General features: G+C 43.8%; 1 protein-coding gene across 4 annotated transcripts in view; it reads left to right on the top strand.

The window, feature by feature from the left end:
* Positions 1-877: 877 nt before the first annotated feature.
* LOC121568045 (kin of IRRE-like protein 3) overlaps positions 878-21178 on the top strand; it is a 202316-nt gene continuing 182015 nt past the window's right edge. For all 4 annotated transcript variants that reach the window (XM_041878609.2, XM_041878608.2, XM_041878607.2 and 1 more), the window contains exon 1: positions 878-1353. In XM_041878609.2, coding sequence (XP_041734543.1) covers positions 1311-1353 — 43 coding nt within the window. In that variant the 5' untranslated portion in view covers positions 878-1310. The remainder of the gene's footprint in view (positions 1354-21178) is intronic.

Below are 21178 nucleotides of genomic sequence, written 5' to 3'. Positions count from 1 at the left end.
ACACACGATGGCACATACACTCACAGTACATATCCTCATTTACACATGCACTTCCGTATACATTCATTTGTAGGAGGCCAGTAAAAAACAATGCTATTTTCGCTGAATAATTTATACAAATACAAAGAAGGTTTCCTTAACCTAGTAGCTATAAGTAGCCCTGTAGTGCTTTCCATGCACTCTGATTTCTAGAAATATGAGACTGGGTATAGGAAACTGGTTGAGCCAGGCAAGTTAAAAGATGAAGAAAGAATGCTCCTTTAAATATTTACAAGGTGAAACAGATTTGTTAGCAAGCACTGCATTAGAGGGATTTACAGCCTTTACATTAGATCTCAATCAATGAAGGACTGCAAATCTAACTCACTCCTGATGGAAATGGCAGGCTAATGAATATTATAGGACATTGGTCTTGAATTCTAATGTATGTGTTTACTTTATCCTCACTGCTCTATGTGGCAAACACACTGGTTCAAACCCAGATCTGATACTGCGGAATACTAGTTCCATGTTAGGCCGGAAGTCATGGAGGAAAGCTGCACTTTTGTTTGTGGACGTCTGTGTTGTCCGCGGCCAGTGCAGCCAAAGCTGGTCCTCTTTTAAATGTAATTGGAGGAGCTGCCTTCCTGCCTGCCCTCCAATGGAGGTCCTAGTTCCCAGAGATTAGAGCAAGCGGATTCTCCCAGCCAGACCCACTCTGGCACAGGCTCCGACACGGGCACTGAAACAGCCAGGCAGGCGGAGAGAAAGAGACAGAGGAGAAGGAGAGAGGGAGCTGGAGGGAGGAGTCTTATTGTGGAGCCTTACCAGGAGCCTCTACTGACTGAGTGAGTGGGCGAGAGAGAGAGAAAGAGAGAAAGAGAGAGAGAGAGAGAGAGAGAGAGAGAGAGAGAGAGAGAGAGAGAGAGAGAGAGAGAGAGAGAGAGAGAGAGAGAGAGTGCCAGTAGAGACAGTGATGCTCTGAGAATGAGAATGGAATGGCAGTGAGACCGAGCGAGCGTAAGCGCGAGAGAACGCGAGTGAGCTCACACTGAGAGAGTCTACACATCAACAGGAGAGAGAAGCAAAGCTGACCACCGGCAACTCTGAAGAGTGACATAGAGAGAAGGAGAGAGAGAAGAAGAAGAGGAGGAGAAGAGAGGAAGACAGAACAGAAGAGTTAAAGCTATATCCCTGGCAAAAGGAAGATCATTGAGGGACTGTAACACCCATCCAGAACTGCACAGAAGAGCACTGTTGTGTGTGTGCCAACTTTAATTTCACACACTCGCCCACTGTGTATCAGAGGTTCACCCTCTTCCTCTCCAGCCATGCTCCCCTGGGTCGTTGTGTTCCTGTGGATCTCCGGACATGGTAAGTCCACTGGCTCTTTTCCTCTTATCCACTGCATTTGTCTAGTGCCCTTCTGTTATTATCTGTGTTGGTTCGTGACTGCATGTGAATTGTGAGCATGTTCTCTGAAGTTCTCTGCTGTGAGCTGTCAGAGCTGATGCTGTCAGATTTGTCTTATTTTGCCTCAATGATCTGTCACTGTGCTATATGGGGAGGAAACTGCTGGATGATAATGGAATACTTGTGTTTAGAGCTGTTAACAGTTGTAGCCGGTGGTGCCCTGTCTCAGGAGTTCATCATGGCTTGTGCCCTGTCAGGCTGGTTAGATGCTCCTTTTCAGACTGAATATACTCATCCGGCACGCTCCTTGGAGTGCTCACATCCCAGCTCGTTGAAGCGTTTGCTCCCCATGACTCACATTGTTTTGAAACTCTGACAATGTCTTTACCGGAGACGTTCCGGGGATTGGTCAAGACCACAGAGGAAGATAAGTAGTGCTTTAGAATGCAGAGTACTCTGAACAACACTATCCCCTTGGACCAAATCTGCAAGTGATTTCGTTCTTAGACAGTGTGTTAGAAATGAAGATGGATGGATCGGTTGTTTCCCCTACTTGCCACCAGGTGGTTGTCTTTGGAAAATAATGGAACTCTCGCTGTCATTAACCAGTGAGAAGTCTGGGAACTTCACTATGTGGGTTCTGGGTGAGATGTGGCTGGACTGAGACCAGGCAGAGAGTAGAGAGAGTGTGTTTACTCCTCCGTGTTCACTCAGAGAGTAGAGGGAGTGTGTTTACTCCTCCGTGGTCACTCAGAGAGTAGAGGGAGTGTGTTTACTCCTCCGTGGTCACTCAGAGAGTAGAGGGAGTGTGTTTACTCCTCTGTGGTCACTAAGAGAGTAGAGGGAGTGTGTTTACTCCTCCGTGGTCACTCAGAGAGTAAAGGGAGTGTGTTTACTCCTCTGTGTTCACTCAGAGAGTAGAGGGAGTGTGTTTACTCCTCCGTGGTCACTCAGAGAGTAAAGGGAGTGTGTTTACTCCTCCGTGTTCACTCAGAGAGTAAAGGGAGTGTGTTTACTCCTCTGTGTTCACTCAGAGAGTAGAGGGAGTGTGTTTACTCCTCCATGGTCACTCAGAGAGTAGAGAGAGTTTGTTAGCTCCTCCGTGGTCACGCAGAGTAGGGAGAGTGTGTGTACAGTGTGTTAGCTCCTCTGTGGCCATGGTAACTGACCCACAAAGGGAACAGGAGCTAATCCCAGAGTGTGTCAGTGTCAGCGGAGCTGTCACAGCTTCTTTTCAAAGTTTGACCCCTCACACTGGGCAGCCATCTTAGCAGGGTTCTGTCCCTCAGCTCTCTCAGTGTGTGTGTGTGTGTGTGTGTGTGTGTGTGTGTGTGTGTGTGTGTGTGTGTGTGTGTGTGTGTGTGCACAGAGGGAGGCATAACCTTTTGTTCAAAATCAACGGTGGAAAGAGGAAATCTTTCTCATTTGTGTCAGATTGAACTGAATCTGAGAGTTTTGAGATCGGAACATTTTCAGCAGAGGGAACTGTCGTTATGAGCTCTTCATTTATTTTCCCGAAATGTATTTCCCCTTGTTCTCTATATCACATAGAGAGAGGAGTCAAGTAAATCACACAAATTTTACAAAAGGTCAAGCTTGTTTTCACTTTCAAACACATCCTATGGTGCCCTTTTCAATGTCTATTCCAGGCACTAGAAATGATGTACGCGTATGTTAAAGCGGGAAAAAATTATGCCCGGACGCACTTACACAACTCACTAATTTGATGTTGACTCTGGTACTAAAGCTGTTAATAGTGCTCTCAGCACCACTGGTTCAGGAGTTGTACATCACGTCTGAGGAGGTTGTCGGTTGTACTATGTGTTTTGATGGTTATGTTAGATGTTGACAATAATATACTGTTTTTCTGTGAAGTAGTTAGAAAATACGGAGTAGCTATATAGTGTCTGTATTCCACAGGTTATTTCTTAATGACCAGAAGTTTTTTTTCAGAGATCAGTGTACTCTGGAAATAAGTTAAAATTGGACACAATTAAACTCTAACATTAGGTGTCTGCCTAATGTGTGTCCATCACTGCATGTGCATAATGACTACCTCAAGAAATTGTTTCCCATTTAAACTAAGAAGCTCATTGACAAACTACCTGATGATGATAGCCTACCTGCTTAAATAACATATAGACAGATTGTACATTCTAATCACCTCACTGCATAGATCTCCATACATCAGCTCTGTGTGTGTTATTTTACCAGAATCATACTTTCATTACAGGTGATGCTTTCAGTTCTGGGAAAAACAACTAAAAACCAACCAGCACATATCTCAGGTAATGCAGACAGGTGTGAGATTGCTCTGCAATTCAGCTGAGTTTGTTATTACCATAATAGAAAATAATATAAGCCCTGGCAGGTAAACAGGAGATAACAACCTGCATCTGCTTGCCTTTTGCCAGCCTCTGGGGAGAACACATCCCCCTGTAGCTAATTCTAGTTTTACAAATTATTACTCTGTTTATGTCGTCAGCTACTTTCAGCCGATATCTTTTATGAAAAAGGGACAGAGGGAATTGTGAGGCTGAGACTCACAGTTCTAGAGAGATACATTCTCTAGTGAGACTCAGAGAGAGAGAGAGAGAGAGAGAGAGAGAGAGAGAGAGAGAGAGAGAGAGAGAGAGAGAGAGAGAGAGAGAGAGAGAGAGAGAGAGAGAGAGAGAGAGAGAGAGAGAGAGAGAGAGAGAGAGAGAGAGAGAGAGAGTGGTTCTGAGTTGTGCTGATCTCAATCCTGCCAGTACTCTATGTAGGGGTATGTAGGGCACCTTCCCTTCCCTCGCTCCCTGGCACTCACCTGGACTGCTACTGACTGATGACACGGTGTGAGCCAGGAGGATCCTGAAAGACTGTCCCCAAGAAGGCAGCCACCGCTGGCAAAACCTGTCCCAAGACCTCGTCCGTCTCTCTCATTCTCTGTCTTTCTCTCTCTTTTCCTTTATCCATGGCTCTCTTGTGGGGTACAGTGTGATTGAATACCATCTCTGCTGTCAGGTAAATGGTGCTCGAATTTCTGAGTACAGAAAGTCCCTGTGGAGGGAGCCAGTTTAAGAATAGAGTCTTGTACTGGATATGCCTGTCCCTGTGGCAGACTGGAACCGAAAAACCACTCAGAGGTTTATGGAGTGACTCTCTCTCTCAAACTAGACCCAGATCCCTGGCCTCCTTATTAAATCCATAAGCAAACTGTCCAGTAGTTGCTTGGATGGTACTTATAGGCAACACGTCTAATCATTCTGCTGGCCTCCGGTTTGCACACTGGGGGCAGTGCAGCACTGCAATGGACACCATTCCACTCTCTCTCTCTCTCCTTCTCCCTCTCCGTGGTCTTGCTTCCTCCCTACTTCCCAGCTCACAAGCACACTCCTAGACCTCCTAGTGCTAAGTCACCACCCCGCCATGACACTAAGCTGTTTCTTAACCCTGGAAAGAAGGTCTTAGCACCCCACCAGCCTCTATTTAATTTACTGCTGTCTATTAACTGTCTGCCTATTCTGAACCTAAACCCGCTTTTCACGGAACACAAGCTTTGATACCAAATTCCTAATAGCTTCATAATTAAATGTCAACACAATGTCATGTTTGGTTTTTTGGATTTTAGAGTAAATCTCTTCGCTTCTTTGAAAGAGAAAAAACGCTCCATCACATTTCACAATACAAATCATCCCCAAATGACATTGGCCAATTTTGTCTCCATTTTAATGCATCATTCTGCATTCTAAATAGTTATTTGTAAGCAATGCATGTGTTAAACCCCTTGTAAATGTATGGATTATGACACATAATAATCCAATTGTAATTAATAGATTTTGCCATTTCAACCACAAGCTAAAACAAATTAATTTATATTTTTCCCATATGCTGTCACAAGCCCTCCTGTGCTCATCATACAGACTTTCTCACACAGCTCCTGCTGTGGTCTATCTTCCTGTTTCTGTTGTCAACATGGTGGCTAAGAAGATAGAGGAAGGCACATAATATGTCTTCTATCCTAACTCTTCACTCTTCGTTGATTACACATGGTGAGGACGTAACCCTAGCCGGGCCACGTCTTCACGTGAGATTGATATTAATGTCCTCCATTGGGGTGTGACGTTGTGGGCTAGCCTTTGTTTCCTTGTTTGTGCTTTGTGTTCCATCAAGGCTAGTGATATAAATCACCTCAGTCGCCCATGACCCCTGCTGATTTTTGTGTCATGCTAGATTAAGCCTAATCCGATCCAGGCTGACGTTTCCCGATAGATATTTCTGGTAGTAAACATATGAATAAATAATCAGGAGCTGTCTCTAGAAAGCTTTGGCTCTTGGTCCCAGTGGTTAGCAATGGATAGGCCTTCAAAGGGGTCATTTTACGAAATGTTATTTCCAAGAATATTAGATAAGGTTACGGGTTTATGTTGAGTGAATAGACATTGTTTTAGTAGGTTTTTTCCTTCATAGTAGCTGGCAATGTTTTAGTTTTTTCACTTTCATTGATGATTTATAATAGGTTATGGCTTTAGAGTAATTCGATCATTGAGTTACCGTGTAATTAAAGCTATTGCATTTAAATCAGCTGTTGTCTTTGTACTTTGTTGTAATGCATCATGTATCTTGATACTTGCATCATGGGCCTTTAGCAGATGCCAAACAAGCATAAGTAAGAGATCATTTCTGAAACATGCAATGTTCTCTATTCTCTTCATATTGAATCTGTCTGCTTCATCTGATTAAATGGATGGAATCTCTTGAAGTCGGATTCCGGTCAGGGAGGAAAGGAAAATGATTAGTTTGGAAACTATTCTTGCAAACCAGGCAATGATTCGCTTCCTCTTAAGCAGTCAACAAAAATAAAACCGTGTTTACTGGAGTTCATTACAATTCTCCAATGGCATCACTGTTCATAAGTATACTCCAAAGACCCCCTCCCTACCATTCAGAGTTACATACTCCAATATCCCCCCAACCCACAGCCCGCCTTCTCTCCCTCTCTGAGACTTTGCTCTTGGATCTCACTCCTAGGGGATGATTTTATCCAGATTGGAGCACTCTCGGCAAAGGGGCATTATCCCGGATTACATGTCTGCTGGGCGCAACGTTAAGTCATTCAACAAGATGCTGTTGTGATCATGAGGTCACCTGTGGAGTGAGGGTTAGCACCCACCCGCACTCCTCTGTCCCACCCTTTCCCCTACTCCCCCTCTTTCCTTGAAGACGTGGGGCAGCACCATACGTGGCCTGTCTGTCTCTCATAAGGAGTGTTAGGGTACGGGGAGATGGCAGAAGGGGGAAGCAGGGCATCCTGGAAGGCAGCTGCCTTCTTTGAGCGCAGTTGTGAATTTTTCACAGATTAAAGAGGGGATTAATGGGTTCTAAATTGCAGCCTAATGCACAGGAAACAACAGGCAATGTTATTCCCTCTCAGTGGGAGCCGAGCGCAGTGGCTTGGCAGGGGAGGTCAACAGAACTGGGGTAACGGCGGTTCGTATACCACACTTCTGTTCCGGCAGCGTCAGCGTGGCACAGCTGGTCAAAACCCAGTAACTACCTCCTTGTTCCTGTGCAGGGGGTAGCTGGGCAGAGAAAAGGGTGGGAAGGAGGTAGTAGAGGGGAAGCAGTGTTATGACTTTGAGTGTAGCTTGGTCATCAGTTGTTAACTCGATTTCCTACCCTTAGTAAAGAGATCATTTTTTTCAATTATATAGTTTAGGATGTGTTGTTTCGAAAATGTGTGCAGATATGATCAGTTTGAGGCTATACACTGCATGTTTGGATTAAGAGCATTGTTTCTCTTGATTTATAAATGGCACGTAATAGTGCCATTGGTGCCAAAATAGAGGAACAAATTATGTTATCAATTCAATCCACTTTGGAGAGTTCAATAATGATAGCTCTAATGTGTTATGGTTGTCTATTATGTTCTTGAGAACTCCTGACTTTGCCTCAAAATAACAATCCACATGTGTTTTCCCGTCTCGGCTCTTTTCACTGCCCATTGCTCTTGCAGAGCGGGAAAAAAGTTGCTCCCGGCATTGATATTGTTATCAGCTCAGATCAGGAGTTATTACCTTGGGTAAATCGCATGCCATCCTCTTCGCTGCCTAGTGCTGCCGATATAATGTTGTGTATCCTGGTAGTGGCTGAAGCATTTGTGAGCAAACCACCTAGTAAATGCATTGACAGGATTGTTACAGGCCGTGTTGGAGGGAGAATGTTAGATGCATTTGGTGTTTCGGCACAGGAGGCACTTGAGGAATTGGGTTTCTGATCTGATAACAGCTTCAGAGTGTTTTGCGGGAAGTTTCTGGGACAGACCAATATTACACCTGGATGAACTCGGCTGTCTCTACCTCCCTCTCTCCCTCCTTCCATTTCTCTCCCTCTGTTGTCCCTCTCTCATGTCAATGTTTCATGCAAGCTAGCTGTATGTGTTTGTTCCGTGCATATCTGTATGCTTGTGTGTGTATGTGTGTCGGAGTTGCGGGGGTACTGCTGTGCAACGGCAATTACGTCTGCAAGCCTTGTGTGGCAATATACAGTACCAGTCAAAAGTTTGGACACACCTACTCATTCAAGAGTTTTTCTTAATTTTTACTATTTTTTACATTGTAGAATAATGGTGTAGACATCAAAACTATGAAATAACATATATGGAATCATGTATTAACTAAAAAAGTGTTAAACATATCAAAATATATTTAATATTTTTAGATTCTTCAAAGTAGCCACCCTTTGCCTTGATAACAGCTTTGCACACTCTTGGCATTCTCTCAACCAGCTTCATGAGGAATGCTTTTCCAACAGTCTTGACGGAGTTCCCACATATGCTGAGCACTTGTTGGCTGCTTTTCCTTCACTCCGCGGTCCAACTCATCCTAAACCATCTCAATTGGGTTGAGGTCAGATGATTGTGTAGGCCAGGTCATCTGATGCAGCACTCCATCACTCTCCTTCTTGGTCAAATAGCCCTTACACAGCCTGGAGGTGTGATTTGGGTCATTGTCCTGTTGAAAAACAAATGATAGTCCCACTAAGAGCAAACCAGATGGGATGGCATATCGCTGCAGAATGGTGTGGTAGCCATGCTGGTTAAGTGTGCCTTGAATTCTAAATAAATCACTGACAGTGTCACCAGCAAAGACACCCCCACACCATCACAACACCTCCTCAATGCTTCACGTGGGAACCACACATGCGGAGATCATCCATTCACCTACTCTGCATCTCACAAAGACACAGCGGTTGGAACCAAAAATCTCTCATTTGGACTCATCAGACCAAAGGACAGATTTCCACCGGTCTAATGTCCATTGCTCACATTTCTTGGCCCAAGCAAGTCTCTTCTTGTTATTGGTGTCCTTTAGTAGTGTTTTCTTTGCAGCAATTCGACCATGAAGGCCTGAGTCACACAGTCTCCTCTGAACAGTTGATGTTGAGATGTGTATGTTACTTGAACTCTGTGAAGCATTTATTTGGGCTGCAATCTGAGGTGCAGTTAACTTTAATGAACTTATCCTCTGCAGCAGAGGTAACTCTGGGTCTTCCTTTCTTGTGGCGGTCCTCATGAGAGCTTGTTTCATCATAGCGCTTGATGGTTTTTGCGACTACACTTGAAGAAACTTTTACCAAATAGGGCTATCTTCTGAATACCAACCCTACCTTGTCACAACACAACTGATTGGCTCAAACACATTAAGATGAAAATAAATTCCACAAATTAACTTTTAACAAGGCACACCTGTTAATTCAACTGCATTCCAGGTGACTACCTCATGAATCTGGTTGAGAGAATGCCAAGAGTGTGCAAAGCTGTCATCAAGGCAAAGGGATGTTACTTTGAAGAATCTAAAATGTAAAATATATTTTTATTTGTTTAACACTTTTTTGGTTACTACATGATTCCATATGTATTATTTCATAGTTTTGATGTCTTCACTATTATTCTACAATGTAGAAAATAGTAAAAATATAGAAAATGGAATGAGTAGGTGTGTACAAACTTTTGACTGGTACTGTATACTGAACAAAAATATAAACACAACATGTGAAGTGTTGATCCCATGTTTCATGAGCTGAAATAAAAGATCCCAGACATTTACCATACTCACAAAAGCATATGTCTCTCATATTTTGTGCACAAATTTGTTTACATCCCTGTTAGTGAACATTTCTCCTTTGCCAAGATAATCTATCAACTTGACAGGTGTGGCATATCAAGAAGCTGATTAAACAGCATGATCATTACACAGGTGCACCTTGTGCTGGGGACAATAAAAGGCCACTCTAAAATGTGCAGTTTTGTCACAGATGTCTCAAGTTTTGAGTGCACTTGCAATTGGCATGCTGACTGCAGGAATGTCCACCAGAGCTGCTGCCAGATCATTTAATGTTCATTTCTCTTCCATAAGCCGCCTCCAACGTTGTTTTAGAGAATTTGACAGTACGTCCAACCGACCTCACAACCACAGACCACGTGTAACCACGCCAGCCCAGATCTTCCACATCCGACTTCTTCACCTGAGACCAACCAACCGGACAGGTGATGAAACTGAGTAGTATTTCTGTCTGTAATAAATCCCTTTTGTGAGGAAAAACAAATTCTGATTGGCTGTGCCTGGCTCCCCAGTGGGTGGGCCTATGGCTGCGCCCCTTCCCAGTCATGTGAAATCCGTATATTAGGGCCTAATGAATTTATTTCAATTGACTGATTTCCTTATATGAACTGTAACTCAGTAAAATCGTTTAAATTGTTGCATGTTGCGTTTATAGTTTTGTTCAGTATACATGCAAATGAGCCTTTTGTATTTGTATTTATATTTACTATGGATCCCCATTAGTTCCTGCCAAGGCAGCAGCTACTCGTCCTGGGGTCGAAGGACATTAAGGTACTTACATTACACATAATACAAAATATAAAACAGTACATCATATAACATTATTAAACCACTACATATCTACATTACAAAATGTATAATACCACTAGCGTTTGTGTGCCTATGCGTGTCTGTACCTGTGTGTGTGTGTCTCTTCACAGTCCCCTCTGTTCCATAAGGTGTATTTATATCTCTCTTTTTTAAATCTGATTCTGCTGCTTGCATCAGTTACCTGATGTGGAATAGAGTTCCATGTAGTCATGGCTCTACAGTATGTAGTACTCCCATAGTATTTTCAGACTTGGGGATTGTGAAGAGACCTCTGGTGGCATGTCTTGTTGGGTATGCATGGGTGTCCGAGCTGTGTGCTAGTAGTTTAAACAGACAGCTCAGCGCATTCAGCTTGTCAACACTTCTTACAAAAACAAGAGGTGATGAAGTCAATCTCTCTTCCACTTTGAGCCATGAGAGATTGACATGCTTTTGACTGGTACATGGGGAATCAAGAAAGAAAGGAGAGCCTCACCAACTCACCTGTGGTTAAATATGTGTGTCCTTCCCTGCCAGTACAACAATGCATCTGTCTGGAAACAACAGAACAGCGGCAAATGATAGCTTGCTTCTCCCAGGGATGCCTTGTGGCGGACATCAGTGACAGCAGGTGACGGCCTCTGATAGAACATGGGGGCCATGGGGGTCTGGATATGGTTAACAGATAGAGCCCTACAGTAATGTTCCTCTGGTACTATTGGCTCATTGGAGTATGCCCATCTCATTCCTGCTCAGTCGGGGTCAATGCAACTGGATGATACTTGTTTTTAATGGAGGCCGTTGGGAACAGCGTTCTCTGTGGGAACCAGGCATACAGTAATTGTTAAGAGAGGCTCTATTCTTTGAACAACTATTTAATGCAGCACTGATCAAGAAAAATGTTTTATTCAGCAAAGCAGATCAGACACAATAGCATTCGCTAAACTTTCTCTTCATCTAAACTTTGAAATTCAGGAGGCTTTGAAAATCAGGAGGCCTTAATAGTGTCAGGCCCCATCCCCTGCATCAGTCTGTTGATGTGGATAGTATTTCACCAGTTGCCAAACGGGGGGTTGAGCCACCTGCTTGTCCCACTAAGACAATTAGGCAATTGAGGGAGAAGCCATTCAGCAGTCATGATCAGAAGGCTGGTATTAGAGCTAAACAGAGCCACCCATCTACCATCTCCAACCAACGGTGGCATGACGCCAGTTTTCTTCCAGCCTTATTAGCATGTTTGTTGCAGGAAATGTAGGAGCGTTTGACACCAGGCTTAGGAAACATGTCAGATGGAGCGCTTGGTTGGTGCTTAGACAGAAAGATCCCATTGGGCCCCAGACAAGCCTCTACTGTTAGGCCTGTGGCTCTGTGTCATTATGAGAGTTGTTAACCATCCCACTCCCTCCTGCCTCATTCTTATATCCTCATCAGTCCTCTCCCTGAGTTACCGAAGAGCAATCTGCCGACACCAATGCCTCCATTTCACTATCTGTCCTTCGTGGGGCGCTACTGAGCAGACCACTGCTGCTTGAGTAGTTGCCTCAATACAGGCAGAATATTGTATTGATTGGTTGCTGATCATCTGAAGTATATATCCAAGTTTGCATGCATCTCACACTGAACATTAATATAACCCACCACACTCAAGGTCCCATATCGATTGAGAGTCTCTCTGATGTCTCTGATACACAGCAGCTCGTATTCACTGAGTCCTCTCCACATGGAACAAAGAGGTCTATTTTTACATGTAATAATAACTGGTTTTCAGACTCAGGATCAGCTATCAGTAATCCGCAGATATCATGTCTCAGTGCAGGGCCTCAGCCCCACTCTCTACTTTATATGATTCCTCTTTCATCGTCTTCCTCTAACTCCTTAGTTTATCGCCATGCCAATTCAAATGGGTTTCAGAAATAAATAAGGGTAAATGTTGTAAATTAAACATTGTAAACACTGTAAAAGTGTAAACATTGTAAATTAAACTGTAATTAATTGGAGTTTGTATTTTCTTTTTCTTTAATGATTTGGAGCTTCAAGAGCACTTTTCACACCGCTCTCTTTTTCTTTTGGAGCTGAAGTTCAAGTGCAAATTAATATTGCGGGGATAATTTTTTTGTCAGGCCCAGGTGATGAAAAATGCTAATGCACAATTGGGCGATTAAATGACTTGCTATCCTTTCAAATCTGTTGGCAGGGGTTTCAATCTGCCCGGCCTCCTGGGTGAATTGACAGTGGTCATTGCTCAATCCCTGGGGGACATGAATGCAAATCACAGAGGCACACCGGAGTCATCGCAGTTTGCCACTCTCCCTTGGCTAGCACCCAATGCTAAATGGCAGCACTTTCTCTGGCCAACAATACCGGGACAGGAGACTCCCCTTAAACCTGATTTAATCAAATGAATCAAAACAGGCATGACTCTAACACTGAGAGAGACCAAACAAACAGTGAAGGAGGAAGACCTTAGCATAGGCAGGAAGAAGGGTCGTCCATTATTTCCTGTGTAAGGGGAAGTGGAGGGACACAGGATAAACAGACTACATGTCAGAGATTGGATTAGATGGATAGAGATCCTTAAAAGCAGAGTGCAGTTTATTGTAGTCTTATCTAAAGTGATAACGTTACCACAGAGAGTCATGCAATGATGGATGAGTGGATGGTAGCCCTTATAGATATAACAATGGGCCAGATAGCTTGTCGGATAGGCATCAACTGTATGGTCAACACTTATTCTTCTGAAAAAACAGGAAGGGCTAGCTTTCAAACAGCAGGGAACAGCTCATCTGAAATGGACCATCAATTGCAAGACCTCTAGTTGGCCTGTGGTGTGGTCATCAGAACAGGTGTAGCCTTCGCTCAGAAGGTCACAGATAGAACCCTGGAATGTTGATGCAATTTGAGGGCTATTTTAGCTTAGATATGTCAAAGGCATTTTAAAAGTCATATAATGGAGATGTTTTTCTCAGATGTTTGTGAGCTGGAAGTATATACAAAGATTTTTCTTTATTTTAACTATTTTCTACATTGTAGAATAATAGTGAAGACATCAAAACTATTAAATAATACATATGGAATCATGTAGTAACCAGAGAAGTGTTAAACAAATCAAAATATATTTTCTATTTGAGATTCTTCAAATAGCCACCCTTTGCCTTGATGACAGCTTTGCACACTCTTGGCATTCGCTCAACCAGCTTTACCTGGACTGCTTTTCCAACAGTCTTGAAGTAGTACCCACATATGCTGAGCACTTGTTGGCTCCTTCACTCTGCGGTCCGACTCATCCCAAACCATCACAATTGGGTTGAGGTCGGGGGATTGTGGAGGCCAGTTCATCTGATTCAGCACTCCATCACTCTCCTTCTTGGTAAAATAGCCCTTACACAGCCTGGAGGTGTGTTGGGTCATTGTCCTGTTGAAGAACAAATGATAGTCCCACTAAGCCCAAACCAGATGGGATGGTGTATCACAGCAGAATGCAGTGGTAGCCATGCTGGTTAAATGTGCCTTGAATTCTAAATAAATCACACACAGTGTTACCAGCAAAGCACCTCCACACCATAACACCTCCTACCCCATGCTTTACGGTGGGAAATACACATGCAGAGATCATCCGTTCACCCACACCGCGTCTCACAAAGACCCAGAGGTTAGAACCCAAAATCTCAAATTTGGACTCCAGACCAAAGGACAAATTTCCACCGGTCTAATGGCCCAAGCAGGTCTCTTCTTCTAATTTATTTTTTATTTTTATTTTTACCTTTATTTAACCAGGTAAGCCAGTTGAGAACAAGTTCTCATTTACAACTGCGACCTGGCCAAGATAAAGCTAATTGGTGTCCTTTAGAAGTGGTTTCCTTGCAGCAATTCGACCATGAAGGCCTGATTCACACAGTCCCTTCTGAACAGTTGATGTTGAGATGTGTCTGTGACTTGAACTCTGTGAAGCATTTATTTGGGCTGCAATATCTGAGGCTGGTAACTATAATGAATGTATCCTCTGCAGTAGAGGTAACTCTGGGTCTTCCATTCCTGTGGCGGTCCTCATGAGAGCCGATTTCATCACAGCGCTTGAAGGTTGTTGCGACTGCACTTGAAGAAACTTTCAAAGTTCTTGAAATGTTCCATATTGACTGACCTTCATGTCTTAAAATAATGATGGACTGTCATTTCACTTTTCTTATTTGAGCTGTTCTTGCCATAATATGGACTTGGTCTTTTACCAAATAGGGCAATCTTCTGTATACGCCCCCCCTCCCCCCACACACACACACCTTTTCACAACACAACTGATTGGCTGAAACACATTAAGAAAGAAAGAAATTCCACAAATTAAGAAGGCACACCTGTTAATTGAAATGCATTCCAGGTGACTACCTCATGAAGCTGGTTGAGTGAATGCCAAGAGTGTGCAAAGCTGTCATCAATGCAAAGGGTGGCTATTTGAAGAATCTCAAACATAAAATATATTTTGATTTGTTTCACACTTTTATGTTTACTACATGATTCCATATGTGTTATTTCAAAGTTTTGATGTCTTCACTATTATTCTAAAAATAAAGAAAGACCCTTCAATAAGTATGTGTTTAAACGTTTGACTGGTAGTGTATTTGTACTATAGTTTGACAAAGCAGTGTGTCTGAGAGGATCACTCTCAGGAGGGTGTAGAGCGCACTGCGTTGTTGATGCTCACAGAAAGCTGCTATGTAAAAAAAAAAGAAGAAGGAAGAGGCATCTTAGGTTCCCTGGTATCCAGCAAAGTAACGTTTGGAGGTATTTAGGTAAGCTAACTGTTTTTTCCACATGACTCCTGGGGATTTTCTCTCCTTTCTGAAGTCTGTGTTATCTAACTGTTGTCTTATTAAGAACATCAGAATACAATACCTCCCAAGGTAAACAACGCTATCTCCTGCTTGGAAGAGGGAGAGAAAAAAACTCAAAGGGAAGGGGGATTGTTGTCACAAGTTAAACGTATATGAAGCTTGCAGTCCTAATCCGGGCTAGGGATGTGCATGTGTGTTTTTGTGTGACTGAGAGCAAATGAGATTATTCTCCTCTTTCATTGGTTGCTAATTGTATTACTATACATTGTTTGTGTATCTGACTCATTGCAGCTTGTTTTTTTGCAGTTTAAAAGGCCTCTCACATTGGGTTTCTGTGACGTTGGACACAATTTTGCTTATAGTTGAGGAGTACGAAAATAACAATCCCACTGGGCAAAAACTGGTTGAATCAACATTGTTTCCATGTCATTTCAACAACCAAAAAATCAATGTTATGACATTGAATCAACTTGGAAAACTTTTAACCTAAAACCAATGACATGGTGAAATGTTTTGTTGATTTCACATTGAATTCAACTCAACCAAATGTATATCAAAACTGGATGTTCAACTGACGTCTGTGCCCAGTGGGATGGGTTTTGAAATACCCTTGTATGACTTTGAATAATGGTGAAGGATGGTGCATGCCACCAGGCCAATGCTGTGTGACACTAGCACGGCAGGACATAAAAAATGCAGAAGGGCATCTAAACTTGATCATGGCAGTGCACCGTGGGATGTTCAGATGTGTCACCAATCCCCCACTCACGTCCTCCGAGTGCCCTTAAACTTCTCCAGGTCTTTGTGTTCATGGGGACCAGCTTGAATTATTAAAATTATTTCATTAAAAGGCACTTTTCCGGGCTGCAGCCAGAGAAACTCTGGTTAGCTTGACGGACTCGTTTGGATTAAGGGAGACACGGCGCCATGGTAGAGATTTGCGGCGGGAAAAGTTGGATGGGCCTGTTCCACACAGAGTGGGGAGTTAATGGCTTGGAGTCTGCGTCACTCCTCCTCTGCTGCTGCTCTCTAACTGCCAAATGTGATCTTGTCCCCCTCTTTTCTCTCTTCTCCCACGGAAGCCTATTGCCTAGGATAATTTCAACCCAAATCCTTTCTGTTATTTCAATGGAACCGTAGGTATTCATAGTGTGTTCCTTCATACAGAATTCCCTACGGAAAACATACTTTCATTGTGTGAGCCAAAGTACCAGAACAACCCTAATGAGGAGTGCCTGTGTGGGCCCTGGTTTCAGTGTAGCATGTCCTGTAATTGTTCTCCCAAAAGCAGCCATCATTGCTGCTTCTCTGCTGTGCATCTCTTGATCACATCCATATTGGGAGAAACATGGGGAATGAACAACCCGAAAACACAAATGATTTTCAGTCCCTCGGCGGCTCTTTGAAGGCTGCCAAACAAGTGTTCATGTTAAAACCAGCACACGTCTGGTACAGAAAGAGAATAACACAGATAGAGATCAGTATCCAGGGGTAGGAGATCAGTATCCAGGGGTAGGAGATCAGTATCCAGGGGTAGGAGATCAGTATCCAGGGGTAGGAGATCAGTATCATGGGGTAGGAGATCAGTATCCAGGGGTAGGAGATCAGTATCCAGGGGTAGGAGATCAGAAAGTCAGGATTTTGGGGTCTCTTTATGTGCCTGTCCTTTGAGGCCTCCTCAGGAAATGGCATCTATTTCATAGTTTCTCCACACATTTATTCTGACCCCTGTCTTTAGCAAAGCAAGATGAAAAAAGGGAGAAACCAGACACCATCAAAATGCTCGAGTCCAATTAGGGTGCAAAGCGAACTGACCATTTACTAAACTGGAAAGGCACCCTGATGCTTTCCACAGTTAATGAGGTGAGATGATGAATTGGAACATGTAACTGATGCTCTGATTTCATCAGCCACAGCAGGTAACAGGCAAAGCGTGTCAGAGACATACAGTATACATACAGTCGTGGTCAAAAGTTTTGAGAATTAAACAAATATTAATTTTCACAAAGTCTGCTGCCTCAGTTTTTATGATGGCAATTTGCATATACTCCAGAATGTTATGAAGAGTGATCAGATGAATTGCAATTAATTGCAAAGTCCCTCTTTGCCATGAAAATGAACTTAATCCCAAAACAAACATTTCCACTGCATTTCAGCCCTGCCACAAAAGAAAAAGATGACATCATGTCAGTGATTCTCTCGTTAACACAGGTGAAAGTGTTGACAAGGAAAAGGCTGGAGATCACTCTGTCAGGCTGATTGAGTTAGAACAACAGACTGGAAGCTTTAAAAGGAGGCTGGTGCATGAAATCATTGTTCTTCCTCTGTTAACCATGGTTACCTGCAAGGAAACACGTGCCGTCATCATTGCTTTGCACAAAAAGGGCTTCACAGGCAAGGATATTGCTGCTAGTAAGATTGCACCTAAATCAACCATTTATCGGATCATCAAGAACTTCAAGGAGAGAGGTTCAATTGTTGTGAAGAAGGCTTCAGGGCGCCCAAGAAAGTCCAGCAAGCGCCAGGACCGTCTCCTAAAGTTGATTCAGCTGCGGGATCGGGGCACCACCAGTGCAGAGCTTGCTCAGGAATGGCAGCAGGCAGGTGTGAGTGCATCTGCACGCACAGTGAGGTAAAGACTTTTGGAGGATGGCCTGGTGTCAAGAAGGGTAGCGGGGAAGCCACTTCTCTCCAGGAAAAACATCAGGGACAGACTGATATTCTGCAAAAGGTACAGGGATTGGACAGCTGAGGACTGGGGTAAAGTCATTTTTTCTGATGAATCCCCTTCCCGATTGTTTGGGGCATCCGGAAAAAAGCTTGTCCGGAGAAGACAAGGTGAGCGCTACCATCAGTCCTGTGTCATGCCAACAGTAAAGCATCCTGAGACCATTCATGTGTAGGGTTGCTTCTCAGCCAAGGGAGTGGGCTCACTCACAATTTTGCCTAAGAACACAGCCATTCAATAAAGAATGGTACCAACACATCCTCGAGAGCAACTTCTCCCAACCATCCAAGAACAGTTTGGTAACGAACAATGCCTTTTCCAGCATGATGGAGCACCTTGCCATAAGGCAAAAGTGATAACTAAGTGGCTTGGGGAACAAAACATCGACATTTTGGGTCCATGGCCAGGAAACTCTCCAGACCTTAATCCCATTGAGAACTTGTGGTCGATCCTCAAGAGGCGGGTGGACAAACAAAACCCCACAAATTCTGACAAACTCCAAGCATTGATTATGCAAGAATGGGCTGCCATCAGTCAGGATGTGGCCCAGAAGTTAATTGACAGCATGCCAGGGCGGATTGCAGAGGTCTTGAAAAAGAAGGGTCAACACTGCAAATATTGACTCTTTGGATAAACTTAATGTAATTGTCAATAAAAGCCTTTGACACTTATGGAATGCTTGTAATTATACTTCAGTATACCATAGTAACATCTGACAAAAATATCTAAAAACACTGAAGCAGCTAACTTTATGAAGCCCAATACTTCTCAAAACTTTTGACCACGACTGTACACTTGATCTATCTCTCTGTATTGTTGTGAAATGAGGAGGGTCTTAAACCAAAGGAGACATTGTGCGTTCCACATCCCACATTTCTTGGGGCTACTGTGTCATGTGACAGTTCAACATGGTTTAGAGATGGTTACACGTAGTATCTTTCCCCTACCAAAACACACACACACGCATGCACATACACACACACACACATACATACACACACACACACACACACGCGCGCACACGCACACACACACACACACACACACACACACACACACACACACACACACACACAGAAAGAGGGAGCGAGTGGGCTGTTGCTTCCAGAATCTGTTATCCCTGAATTAATGATGGAGCGGGAGCTTTGGTGGCCCCCACCGAGACATAAACCAGATTTCAACCTGGGCTCCCATGGGTTGAGGGCTGAATGTATCCAACAGGCCACAATGTCCCTGAACTCTATCACTGCTGGGAGGGGGTTCTATGTCACCCCCTCCCCCCCACATCTCTAAAAGAAGGGCAGCTTTCAATGGAAGAGGAAGGAGGGTGGGGTGGGGGGGTGGAGTGTGTTTGCCTGGCTGAGACGGCGTGCCTCATCAGTTAGACCGACAGCTCTAATAAATTACAGCGACAGACCGCTGTGAACAAACAGCCTAATGGAAATAAAGTGGAAATGATCACCCCAGGAATGAGAGGAAAGAAGAAGGAGAGAGAGGAGGAAAAAGACCAAGGCTCAGACTTGGCAAAACGCCACTTTAATATGTTTTCATTTCCATCATTATTTATAATGTAAATGGAGAAAGAAAGAGAATCCCTCCACAGACCGACAAATTCCCCCTTCTTGTTCTCTAACAGCATCACCACCTCAGATCCCCATCCCTCCATCCCCTCCTCCATCTTCCCTTCTTCTCCCTCCCTCACACACACGCGCACCATGTTGTTCTGAGGAAGCCACGCTCCACTAATACAGCTCGGCTGGAGAAAGCCTGTGACCATATGTCATTAGAATGCTTCGACATGTGGAAGGGAGCGTTGAGAGATGTAGAGGAAAGGAGAAATGTTACGTCTGGGGAAGAGTTTGTCAGGTGCAATCAGCCTGATAACCACCCACCTAGAGACCCCTGCCAGACAGGCAGGTCAAGTGGGAGCCAAAATAGGACACCCCACCACTCTCCTCGACTTCTCAGAGAGAGAGAAAGAGAGAGAAAGTGAGAGAGAGAGAGAGAGAGAGAGAGAGATGTTTGTGTGAGGAAGAGGGAGTGGGATGTGAAGGAGGGTGAAGGGGAGGAGAATAACGTTTCTTCGAAAGATAGTATGAGATGTAGATGAGTCAAGAAAAGCTCAGATAGCTCCGTCTTCAAGAATATGAACTGACAGGTGAGAGTGTTGTTTCACCTAATTTGATAGGAAAAAGGCTTGGGGCGAAGCCGAATGAAGATGTATCAGAGACTTCAGACCAGCTCAAAGTGGAGACAGAGGTCAAACGGCTGAGCTGATGTGACATGAAAACAAGTCACGTGAAACCGATTAACAGAAGACTGAATTTCAAATAAGCTCTATTGGCTTCAGCCGTCATATTTACAGTTTAAAACCTTCACCTTCTGCTTTCTATCAATGTGCGACAATGCTGTTACAGAGAATAACCAGCCTTTTAACGTCAGGAATTGTGAAGTTTTAGCAGGTGGAAGACGAAGAAAGAAAGAAGACAAAAGAGGAAAAAGCAGAAACCGGTTGTTCCTAAAGGGCCAGGGAAAGTTTCAGTGTTGTTCAGTTTCTCAGTAAGTGTTGCAAGGGCTGAAGATGCCACAGAGGCGATGTTGTGTTACTGAATTAAATTGCTGAGGAACTGATCCTGCAGGAAGGCTCTCAACAGACTGTGCGGTTCTGGTCCAAGGTTAACCAACGCTGCTCTATATCCTGCTGCTTTTATTATGAGTCTGAAAAGGACTGATGTAACAGAGGTCAGGCTCCATAGGACACAGCAGTGATTAATTTGAGTGTCACCTAAAAACAAATGGTTGAATAGCTGCGTTCCACAAAAGACTGCTAGTGCACAGTTTGTGCATGCAAGCTGTTTTCATAAGCACGTTAAGTGAAAGCAGGACAGGAACAGACGGAGAAGGATGTCTGGTGTGCACATTCATTTGTGTGTGTGTGTGTGTGTGTGTATGTGTGTGTGTGTGTGTGTGTGTGTGTGTGTGTGTGTGTGTGTGTGTGTGTGTGTGTGTGTGTGTGTGTGATGGAATTGCAGAGGCTGTGTTGAAGCGCTGCACTGCGAAAGGTGCCAGAGTGCGTTTGTCACGGGGAGTGTAATGTCGAGGAGAAAAGGGACTGCAGAGAGAGACTTTCCACAGGCACACAGAGTCTGTCAGTCTGATTAAGTCATACGGGCTGAGTGAGAGCTGGGAAATTGAATCAGTGCATGCTGGGGTAGTGTGTCACGACGGAAAAATAAAGAAATAAATACAAACATAAAAGTATTAACATGACGGTACATCAGATATGCACTTATACCTGTTCCCAGAGGCCTTGGCGCACCAGTATGCTCCCATTCCCCCTCCTC

Source organism: Coregonus clupeaformis, chromosome 6 (genome assembly GCF_020615455.1).
Source record: "Coregonus clupeaformis isolate EN_2021a chromosome 6, ASM2061545v1, whole genome shotgun sequence".
NCBI classification, from domain to species: domain Eukaryota; kingdom Metazoa; phylum Chordata; class Actinopteri; order Salmoniformes; family Salmonidae; genus Coregonus; species Coregonus clupeaformis.
Note: the sequence above shows the minus strand (reverse complement) of the source record. Positions and strands in the feature narration are given on the sequence as shown.